Source organism: Thermobia domestica, chromosome 13 (assembly GCF_964235325.1).
Source record: "Thermobia domestica chromosome 13, izTheDome1.hap1.1, whole genome shotgun sequence".
Lineage (NCBI taxonomy): Eukaryota > Metazoa > Arthropoda > Insecta > Zygentoma > Lepismatidae > Thermobia > Thermobia domestica.
In genome coordinates this window covers 153,822,197-153,834,684 of record NC_137466.1, presented here as the reverse complement: position 1 = coordinate 153,834,684, position 12,488 = coordinate 153,822,197, and the positions used below count along the sequence as shown (strand labels likewise).

Genomic DNA, 12,488 nt, shown 5'->3' with positions numbered 1-12,488 from the left:
AGAGGAACCTTAAATGCTTCATTATTTAGCAAAGTCAAGAATACAAAATTCAGTCCACTATAAAACCTGTACAAATTACACTTCACAGAAGAGATTTAATCGCATGTGTATATAATGATCAGTGGTGGCTGGCAGAAGTGAATGACATTAGTGACGGACGTAAAGATGTGCATGTAACATTTTAACCATCTCGCAGGACTAAAGACTCCTTTTACGAAAAATGAGAAAGACCAGACTTGGATGCCCATGAACAATGTTCTAAAGAAATTTTATGCCTTAGAACTTACAACAGCCACTGGCAGGACATGTAACATTACTCCGAAATTAAGCGAAGAAATATCAAAATTTCTTAATGAATACAAATCAAAGAAGAACCTCGAACAGGATCCATGAGTGACAAATAAGTTGTAAACCATACAGTGTCAATTTCGTCTGAACCAAAGTGCGTTATTATTAATTGTATTCTTTATAAAAAGTGTACTATAAAATAGTGATTACATAGACTTGATTTGTTTATATAGTAGAACTACTTTTAATTCGAACCTAAGGATCATGAACAATCTTGTAATTATCCACACTTTCCAGTTATTCCCGTTCCTTTAACATTTATATCATTCCGCTACTTCATCTACGAGGAGATATCAAAAAGTTTGTGCAATCACCTAGAAGGCGACGAACTACGAACCCCCTTGGACATGCATTTTATAGTTAGGTTCTTGTATGTTAACCATGCAAATTCGGAACTCGTTATTTTTTTAGGGGGGGGGGGGGATGATTGACAAACTTGAGGCACGTAGTATATTAAGTTCCTCCGTCTTTAAAGGAAATCAGCAAACTAGAATCACGAAGAGACGAAAGAAGTCTATGGAGATGAAAGCCCATTCTATGAGATATTATCCAAGTGGAAACGGCAATTTCCAACTAGACCTATGACCACCGCGGACGCCTCTACATCTGGAAGACCATCTTTCACTGATGATGCCGCTTTGAGGAACAAAGTTGAGAATATTATAATGGAAGAGAGAAGAATAACTATTGAAAGTGTTATGTGTGCAATAGGTATGAGTTATAGACCTCCTTGGAATATCATTCACAATCAGCTGCATCTTCAGAAAGTCTCAGCACGACGAGTGCCACGACTACTCACACTTTTCCAGAAGAGAAAGCGCGAGGATGCTGCAAAAGAAATGTTGCATCGCTGTGAGGTGGATGAAGAGGACTTTTTTTGGCAGACTAGTGACAATGGATGAAATTTGGGTTTGTCTTTATAATCCAGAAACAAAGGAAAATGAGCGAACAATGGAAACACTCTCCTCTCCACCTAAAATGGCATGAGTGCAAAAATCTGCCGCTAAAGTGATGCTTTCCGTTTTCTGGACTTTGAGGGGGTCATCATTTCATATTACCTACCACAGGGGAAAGCTATCATTCATACCTATTATTCCCATCTCCTGACTAAATTACAAGAAGAACTGAAGAAGAAACGTCGTGGATTGATCGAAAAAGGGATGCTGTTTATTGGCAGACAATGCACCGCCCACGCATCCATGATGAAGGCAGTGGAATTGGAATATGAAATACTGCTCCACCCCCACACTCACCGCACCAAGTGACTTGTTTCTCTTCCCAAAAATGAAGAGTCTCAGAGGACGCCATTTTGACAGTAGGAGTGATGTCATTTCCAAGCTTGAACTGTGGTTTCACAGACAAACTGCAGACTTTTACAAAACAAGTTTAAGGAAAGTGAAGAATCGCTGTCAAAAATGTGTAGCTAGGCACAGTGACTACGTAGAGAAGGACTAGTACCATCATGGTGTCAGAGTTCTCCAGAGTGGATTTCTTCTAAGTGATTGCACGAACCTTTTGATCTCCTTGTAACACAGGTACGTTTAAATGTATTTATAGTACGACATATTAGCTGAGATATTATTATTTATTGTTGAGTGGTTAAATCTCAAATATGATATCGATGCAACTCTCAGTCATTTCCTTTCTGGTTTTCATGTAACATTATATCGAAACACTACAATAGTTGTGTAACGTTTTTCATAAAACATACATATAGGTAGCTACACATCTCGAAACACTACAATAGTTGTGTAACGTTTTTCATAAAACATACATATAGGTAGCTACACATCTCGAAACACTACAATAGTTGTGTAACGTTTTTCATAAAACATACATATAGGTAGCTACACATCTCGAAACACTACAATAGTTGTGTAACGTTTTTCATAAAACATACATATAGGTAGCTACACATCTCGAAACACTACAATAGTTGTGTAACGTTTTTCATAAAACATACATATAGGTAGCTACACATCTCGAAACACTACAATAGTTGTATAACGTTTTTCATAAAACATACATATAGGTAGCTACACATCTCGAAACACTACAATAGTTGTGTAACGTTTTTCATAAAACATACATATAGGTAGCTACACATCTCGAAACACTACAATAGTTGTGTAACGTTTTTCATAAAACATACATATAGGTAGCTACACATCTCGAAACACTACAATAGTTGTGTAACGTTTTTCATAAAACATTCATATAGGTAGCTACACATTTCCAAACAACTTAAGCCTGATATTAAATTCCAACTTTGAGTGATATGCATTTTGAACATTGAAAATTTGTAAATTCCGATATAAATTGTTTAAGTGGATTTAAATTATTTTGCAAACAAATTTTATTAAATATGTACTGGACATAAGTTACGCTATTCTTTTCTGAATAAAATGGTTTTTCTTGCATCAACCTAGAGTTCACAAGGTCTAGTAATGTAAGTTAACGTAAACCCTTACAAACGCAAGAATTCGCGCTTGTCAACGTCGGAGTTGAGAAAACGATAAAAATAAATAAATAAATAAATAAAATAAATAAATAAAATAATTATTTTTGAATTTTGCAATCAAATAGTAATTCAGAATCAAAAATCATTTGATTATCAAGCAACCCTCACTGACTCACTTCATATGGACTGTCTCTCTCTTATCATGAGAAAAGACTCACCAGCTAAGCCACACCTTAAGAAATATGGCTGAATATGAACTACTTAATTTCCAAAAAACAAATATCCACACAAAATAAAATTTCAAAATATTTATACTTCAACATTACTTTGTTCTTAAAACCTTAACCTGTTTTTATCTAAAAGACATAAAAAAAAAAAAAAAAAAAAAAAAACGCTTAAGAAAGAACCCTAACTTCTAATTACCATTCTGATAATTATACCGATATATTTCTGAAAATCCTCAATACTACTTCAACCCACTAATTATCACATTGCTTAAATCTCCATATAAGCAATCAATTACTTCTCAGTATACAAGGCGTTGTTTGTTGAACTTTAGTGTCCCCTTTCAAGCTTCGAGACTATATGGGACGTGGAGCTACAGTTTATGGTGAAATTCGAACCATTGTAAAGTGTCCAATGCTCTCCCACCAAGAACAGAACCCGAACTACGTTCGATTCCCGGTGGGGAGCATTAAAAACTTTGAGTGCATTACAATTGTTTAAATTTCACTTAAAATTGTAGATCCACGTCTTATATAGTATCATTGCTGAAAAGTCACGGTACACTTCAACGAATAACCCTCCCCCAACTAGTCTAGTGGCTAGCGTATGTGCCTTTGATGCACGTGGTCCTGGATTTGATTCCCAGAGGAAGAGCACAATCATTTTCATCAATCATCCGTCTCTTTTAGCCCAAGGGCATACACGTGAGACGTATGTACCAATCAATACTTTAGCTTACCTGTATTACTTGTACATTTGGATTATACCGTGGGGGACGACCAAAATGAAGAATCCAATTTAACCTTGCTCCCAACAATAGAATAACATCAGCTTCTTGCAATACTTTAGTGCGAGCTGGAGCAACAGAATGTTGGTCATCATCTGGAACGACGCCTTTCCCCATAGGAGTTGCTAACACAGGAAGATTGGTTATATTTACCAAACGTCTTATGGCTTCTTCAGCTTTCGCATAGGCCGCACCTGGATAAAGTATGAGAAAATATATTTTGGAATACTTGGACGCTAAATTCAATAAACAGCACAAAAATCAAACAATAGGAATATGTTTTTTTATGTATATCCAATAAAGATTACTAATAAGGGCGAAAAAACTTTTGAGGAGCGTTAAAAATAAATAGTCGGTCGCGGGTCCTTCTAAACATTTAGAAACTTTCCCCACAGAGATCATGGACGTAAAAGTTTCACATGCAAGAGTCATAAGTTTGGCAATATTCGCATACATATGCCGTTGCGGTGTGTCATGTGACCGAAGCAGTTCAATTCGTAGCGTTCTGAGTTTCATATATAATTTGAGAGCCGCGAAGATGAAGATGCAATAAGACTAAGTTTACTAGTTCCAACTGGGCCATAACGCCGGGAAAGCAATTCGAAACATTTGTTGTGCGGAAGGTGAACGGGTAGTTGATCACAGAATAATAACCAGGATGGTTCCAGAAATTTCAGTCCCTATCAGTCAAAGTCAGGTAGGTCCAAAATCGTGGACTCCGAAATCAAGAGCCACGCCACAGAGACAAATCCTAAGGCTAGCATTCGGAGATTATTGGCTGAGCTCGGTATCTCTCGGTCCAGTTTAGTTCGTCATGTTTAAGACTTTCGCAAAAACATCCGGAGCTGTCAAATTGTGCCTCATGAATTGATCTAAGCTCAAGTGCAGACGCGAGTAGATGTTTGCAAGAAATTTCTGCAAACTCCACGTGATCTAAGTTTCCTGAAGAGAATAATAACATTTGACGAAAAAGGTTATTATAAAGGTAACCAAGAAAGTTCTATCGCTTTTTCACTCACCACCTTCGAACATCTATGTCACCTAAGACGTACCTGGAAAATAAAAAACAGTCCCCCTCAAGATCGACGACCTTCTGCCAACGTTCTGGAAGGCCTAGGATTCCATCGCGGTAGAACTTGGTGGGCCGTGAAGCGAAGAAGGTATCAAGTGAATTTTGCACCTCTACTATGGATAGTTCACGGAATGGAACATGCGATAATCGGATGGCGCAATGTCCGGGGAGTATGGTGGATGCAATAGTGTTTCCCATCCAAGGCGTGGAATGGTGCCCCGGCTCATCCTAGCCACATGGAGCTTAGCGTTGTTCTATAACAGGAGGATCCCTTTGCGATTCAGAAGTGATGGCTCTAGAGTTTTGAGTTTTTCTTGAACACGGCTCAACTGCTGACAGTACACAGTTGCATTGACGCTCTGACCAACTGGTAGCAGCTCCCAATGCACGATTCCGCGAGCAGTCCACCAAACACAAAGGATGATCTTCCCCTGGTGAAGTGCTGGTTTCGGCTGTTTTGGAACCGGTTCATGCTAACCAAGGATGGCGCCGTGGAACTTCGTACAGGACCCACTTCTCACCACATGTCAACAACCTGTCCAGAAATGGCTCCTTCCTCAGACGAGACACGTCGATGCTAGTGGTCTACTAATCCACCCTTAATTGCATGCATGGAGAACATGCCCGCGACCGTTCGGTCTATTTGATGGACAGGTACCGCCAAACAAGGCACCCCGCTAGTAGTTGCTCAAGATTGGACTTAGGTTCTCGTGCACGATGTGCACCGCCAAGATTTGTCCCTTAATCTTGACACCTAAGTGTGTAACCCCCCACTGAGGGAGTGGGATACGCCCACTGCGCGGCCAGACCGAAGTCTTAAGTGCCTACCAGGTACCTACTGGTGGTGGCAGTCCTGCTAGCGAGTCAGGCCCTACCATACTCTGCAGGCATGGTGCCCGAGCCTTATAAGGCAAGCTTACCTCCCGCACATGTTCACCGTTACCCAGGTTCCTGGGATTAGTTCCCATATGCTACCGAATCCCACGGCATGACCACAACCCGGCAGAATCCAACCCAATCCGGGAACCCCAGGCATTGCCCGAGGGGGCTTGCGTCCCGGCCCTGCCTCCCGGAGTCAAATCATGTGGGACCCATCGACCCAACTTGTAGTGCTTCCCAAGTTGATGGAGGTGCTGCCGAGTAGCTTCTCTACTCACACAAAATTGTAGTCCCAGTTACTCACATGTTTGGCCACTGTTTGCCTTAATTGCTGCCTGAAGATCTTCATTTTTGTACATGTGTTGGTCTTCCGGCTCGTGGTGCGTCTTCGAGTGTTTCATCATCGTCCTTAAACATGTTAAACCACCGCTGCTCTGTCCGCGTAGTCATGACACTCCTACCAAAAACCTGGCATATCTTCCATCCCACTGCAGCGGCGTTTGATAACAGTTTGAACTCGTACAGCATATACGCCCTTATTACGCTCCGTGGAGGTCCCATGTCCTTACGCAAGTTCACGGTGTAACTGAACTGCCACAACCAGGTATTATGTTGGATATATCCACACCAACAACTAACCTTCGTCTTATCTTCATTCGCATTCAACTCACGGTGTAAGGACTTATTGAACACAGACCTCCACAAAAAGTGTCAGAACTTTCTTGGTTACCTTTATATTTCGAAATCCTACAACGTGCACACGCGGTCGTCATAAAAGAGCCAGGTGTCGGTACCTCTCGCTCAACATGGGCGTATCGAACACAAGGTGATGATCTGTGTCTTACAATGAGGTGATAATTCATTACAAAATTCATTCCAGACGGTCGAATCATTATACCAACCTGTACCCTAACAGCTGGAGCGAAAGTATGATACCGTATGTCTGTTACAAAATACCCTGCATTGATGAACAGTAAGCCAGCCCTTCTGCAGCAAGCAAACGTAAAATCTCATGACTCTTGCACGACCCCAAATAAACTTCAGAGAATTAAATTGTCACATTCAGCACATAGTTCGGAGCTAGCATCCTACAATCATCACATGCTCCGATCCATTGTCCAGTTCCTGCCCTCGAGATGTTTCAAATGCCAAACGATGGTGGCACCAGCTGTGTAATACTTCTTCGCCACGAAGGACAAGAACTAGCCGAAAGGTGGACAAGAGACAGCACATTGGCCTCTACTTTGAGTGCTAAGCAGCTTTTGTTGCAACTTGGCTTACAAAGTAAGTGAATGCACAACTTTTTATTCATGTTTATAATTTAGAAATATGAATAAAGGAAGCGCATATATTATTGTAGAAACCTTAAGCCACATTCTAATTTGGATGCCGGACGGACGGAAGATGGGAGCAAGTTATTTCTCGACAAGAAATCACAAAATTTACGAACTGACATTGATGATAAAAACAACTGTCACTTTATCACACTTTTACTTCTCTGCACAGCAAATACTAGGAAGGGCCATATGTTCGTAAGTTGATACCTTCCTGTAATACAATTCTTTGTTTCTTTCTCCTTCTTTTTTTTTTATTATTTTATTTTATTTTATTTAGTTTTATCTCAACCCTTTCTTTCCCATTGCTAAGAGTTGTGCATCATCTCGATGTAAGGAAAATCTAAAATTTAATATAGAACAGTGAGCACTTAAAAAAGTTCCAGTGCAAAAATGTTACTACACAGTAGGTAGTTATACAAACTAAACTAACAAAATTAGTTTATTTAAATATTCATTATTATAAGTGAGCAGGATTTTCTTTTAAATATTGCTACCAGATGATTCTACATTATAATTAAAATTCTCAAAATTGTAATAATGAAGTAATAATATCTAATTAGTCTGCTGTTATGGAAATATGTTATTAAAAATACACAATAAAATTGTGCATTTACATACCATCGCACTCTTCCGTATTATCTAATCCTTTAAATATTTCCCAAAACTCCTCTTCTGGATTTCTTGTAGTGTAAACAGAGAAAGAAAACGATTGATTCTTACCTTTGCCAACGATGACTAACGGTTTCTTGGCATTTCTTAATAATTGTACAGCTCTATCGACTAAAGCTGGATCTGGCCATGATAACGGAGGGTCCGGACATTTGTCGTACTGGAATACTTTACTTGCGTCTACTTTTTGTTGTAATATATTCGCTGGGAAATCCAAATACGATACACCTGCAAAAAAAAACAAAACAAACAATTTTAAGTGTTAACCAAGTTATATCTCTAAACAAATATATAGCAGCAAAGATCAAAAAAAGCGCACTCAATTAGTCTCGAAAAACCGTCGATAATAAAGTTAAAATTTGTGACACAGTTATTTCAACGCATGCAGTCAAATAAACTAAAATTAAACTTCCTAGTGTTTCAGTAGACGTGAAGGCTGTTACATGGCCAGTCAGATATCTATTAGTTCGATGATGTGTGTTTAGCATATCATATTATGTCATCGTTATCTCTAGTCTGAGACTAAAGTTTGGTACATCTCAATATATAGTGCTCTCCAATTGCCTCATGATTGTTAGGTAAAACATGTTCTCCCCAAAAATCAATCATGGGACATGTGAGCAATGAAAGCCACTTATTTTCTAATCATTAACTATGAACTTTCTACGCATTTGTGATTTATGCAGAAAATTTTAAAGACACAATCAAGTTTAGGACTAAGATACTGAGCTGATCGATCTGCCGTAGAACTTACCAGGTCTTCCGTACTTTGCAAGTCGTACTGCCTTTTCAACATGCTGAGGTATAAGCAAAGCATTGGCTGGGCGAGCAGTGTATTTGCTGTATAATCTACAGGCTTCTACTTGAGGAAATTCTTGAAAACCACCGATACCTTCATGATCTTCTGCACATGAACCTCCTATTACAAGCAGTGGCCTAAAACAGAAAATTCGTTACATTTTCTTTAAATGTATTTATTAATATATAGTTAAAATAATACCTCAGGTCACACACACACACACACATACACACAGAAATGTTGCTGCTTGGATCTCGTAACTTCCTTCCAAACTATACCAAATTTCTACTGATATCTATTGATAGAAGCTACAGAACACATTCATAAGAAAAGTTACTTATCTTGTGCCTCCGTGCTAGTTATTTTAATTGTATAGCGAGGAAAGAAATATTTAATTAAAGTAGCAAACATGATGACACAAAGCAAGCCACTTTTCTTAAGACCAAATTTCTTGAGATGCTCATTTGGCAACAAGTGCTAACATGGTATGTCAATTCACAGTTATTTTGGATACACCCGATTATCAATCTACGGAGTGAAATTTAGAATAAAATTCAACAACTTGCTTGATTTCCGTTCATTTGGATAGACGAAGTTTCTTCTTACAAAACGTCATAAACGCAGTAAAAACTTATACGAAATTTATAAGAATATTAGTTCTACGTGAAACCACACTTGCAGTTCGTATGAGTTCAACATTCCATGACGACAGGGTTGGATTTTTACTGGTCTTTTGTAAAATGAACTTTTATTAATTATTCTGGGACACGGTAAAGTGTACACATCACGAATAAATTTGACGAACATTGCGGTGCTAAACAAATAATGGACTAAGTATGGTAAATACAAACTCGCAAACATAGCACAACACTATTAAAACAAGTCTTTACTGCTGGCCTAGTGGCTAGCACGCGCGCCTTTGATGCACGGGATCTCGGGTTCGATTCCCGCTGGGAGAGTCTCGAAAAATTTGACGCTAAACTCCAACATATCCAAGTTTTAAAAAATACATTAATACAAATTGTCAGTTATTTAATGTTGCCTGAATCATTAAATTTTCTTTTTCTCAGTCGTGACTAAACCTATAGACTGAGAACTATAGACTATCGACTGGAGCATTTTTTAAAATTGTTCTGTAAATCTTTTATATTTTTCTATTGTTTTTGCTGCAGAAATTTAATGACTGATAATATAAAGAAGAAATAATATACGCTAATTGTTTAGAATGAAATTTGCAAGAATAAAAATCCATTCCTTGTCCAAGTATCCTTTTCCTGTATTTAATGACTGATTCATACACAGTTTTCTTCTTCTTCTTCTTTTTTTTTTTCCTATCTGGGACAAGGTCTTGTGTAAAATTGTGTAAAATTAAATGTCTCACCTACTCCTGGTAGGAATATATATGTATTATATGTACCAACAGTTACACATGTATTAGTACACCCTGGAGAAGTAATTGTATATTGTTCGCAGTTATTGGAAGATATAGTTATTATTCACGTTAATTGGGCAATAAATACTATAAAGTCATGTGAATTGCAATTTCTAAAGAAGCTTGGAGGTAAATATTTGTCAAGTAAGTCCAACATTTAGGTCTTATATGCGTGAGCTCGTCAAAATGTCAGAGGAAACAATCCCAAGTATGAAGGATTGGCTACTGGCGTCTCCCAACAAATCACTGCCGCCTTTCACACGAATTCGTCTGTCGAGATACTTAATTCTTAAAATCCTTGTGTTTGGGCGAAGATAAATCCCAACGCTAACAATGAACACCTTCATTTTGAGAAGATTATTGTTGTTTGGTGTAGAATGTTTCAATGGCGTATAATTTGTCTGATCTTCTTTGACACAACTATCATAAAAGCAAGACATAACGATATCTTCAATATCTTTGTAAATGAACTGGACAAGAGAACTCTCCTTTCGATATAGTAGGAGAATGGAGCAACAACACACACCAACATGTCTGCAATTCCGTTTTTTCTTTCGGTTTTTTTTTTTTTTTCTGCGAGAGCGTCATTGCAAATGGACTTTGGCCAGAGCACTAGTCCGATCTGACACTTTATTCATGTATTTATTATTATTATTATTATTTATGGGGATACCTAAAAGACAGAGTTTACACAAACACCACAAACTCTGGATCCCTTGAAATCAAACATCAGTAAAGCAATTCTGGTACTGAACTGACATAGTGGCAAGGACATTTCAAAATACAGGGTGAGGCAAAAAGATGTTAACATTAAATAGGTGTTCTTTTTGTTTTTGTTTTGCAGATTAAACTATGGAGTACCGATATTCCACTGAGGAACGAAGGAAAATAATTCAATTGGATGGAAGTTTTTCAGTCCCCAAGCACCGTACAAGAAAAATTCACGGCCTGGACCGCACGTGATGCACCTTTGCGCCTGACAGTTGGTAGGACCTACGAGAAGTTTGTACAGACGGGGTCCGTTCAAGACGATTGCAAGGGAAACAGTAGTAGGAAGAGATCTGTACGAACTGAAGAGAATATCATCCTCATCCAGCCAACTAAACTAAATCCTCATGCAGATTTTCTTTAAAGACTAACACTTCTTTTAGCAAGACAGCGCCCCTGCCCATTAGTCAGATGGTTCAGGAGTACCTGAACGACACGTTCAGTAAAAGTTAGATTGGTAAAGGTGGTCCTCTCCTATAGCCAGCACGTTCCTTTGATCTGATGCCATGTGATTTTTGGTAGTGGGACATGGTCAAGGATCGTGTGTATGCCACCAATCCTGCCAACTTGGACGACCTGAAGCACCGCATCACTCAGATCATCGCTGTTATCTCTGCCCAAATGGCTCAGAGAGCCATACAATCAACAATGAACACACTTTACAAGTGCATTGAGAGGGATGGGTATCAAATTGAAACCTTGTAACCGAATCCTTGTCTTGTAATTTCACGTATACTTACTTTCATATCATAACAAGTATTACAAAATAAGATTAGCTCGCTTCAAATTTCGTTCCAACATTAATATAATTATTATTTAAAGAGTGCCAGATCTAGTAAGAAATGTGACACCCAATTGTTCACAATTACAAATTTTCGGATAACCTTGAAGTCAAACAGCGTCACTAAGTACTTGAAGAACATATTTATCGAGAATAATTATTTAATTACTTTTATTTACGTAGTAAGTTATTTACATTCTTTGTTCAGATGTCATTTTAATCAATTCTGCTTAACAATAAATTTGATATTAGATGTTAACTCGTCTTCACGGTTACAATTACTCTTACCTCACTAGTGGTGAATCTTGAGGGAAGATACATCACTAAAATATAAAAGTTTTACCGTTACAAATTAAGGGAAGAAACCTTATCCAATGCTCTCTAATTCTTGTATAATATATTGTAATGTAGACGATAATCCGGTAAATACTTACCAGCAATTAACTTGAGCATTAGCCATTCCGCCAATAACATGTAACAATCCAGGTCCAGAAACTACCAAACACACAGCCGGCTGCTGGGTCAGATATCCCATTGCTTGGGCCGCATAACAGGCTGCTTGTTCATTTCGCATTCCTATGTAATTGATTCCCAATTGCTGCATCACCATGCTTAATTCTATCACAGGAATCCCCACGATTCCAAACACATACTTAACCCCCTGAGAATTACAGAAAGAAAGAATATATGTAGAAAGAAATATAAAAGCAGGAATTGTATTTGTATAATGAAATAAAATATATTGGGGGGCGCGTGGCTCAGTGGTAGAGCGTTCACCTCTGGTGCTTGGGGTCCCGGGTTCGATCCCAGCCCCCGCCAAGTGAACTTTGTGGTGGACAAACACCGTGCTCGTGTGTTTTCTCGGTGTTCTCCCGTTTCCTCCCATTTTCTTCATTCCACCATTTCACTCATCTCTCATCATCACCGTCT

The 12,488-nt window shown here is 38.5% G+C and overlaps 1 protein-coding gene across 2 annotated transcripts in view; it reads right to left on the bottom strand.

Moving 5' to 3' along the window:
- The window catches only part of Hacl (2-hydroxyacyl-CoA lyase), a 44,301-nt gene that overhangs the window by 26,408 nt on the left and 5,405 nt on the right, over positions 1-12,488 (bottom strand). For both annotated transcript variants that reach the window (XM_081736701.1, XM_081736700.1), the window contains exons 3-6: positions 11,993-12,219; positions 8,533-8,714; positions 7,830-8,006; positions 3,774-4,015 (exon numbers count right to left, since the gene is read on the bottom strand). In XM_081736701.1, coding sequence (XP_081592827.1) covers positions 3,774-4,015; positions 7,830-8,006; positions 8,533-8,714; positions 11,993-12,219 — 828 coding nt within the window. The remainder of the gene's footprint in view (positions 1-3,773; positions 4,016-7,829; positions 8,007-8,532; positions 8,715-11,992; positions 12,220-12,488) is intronic.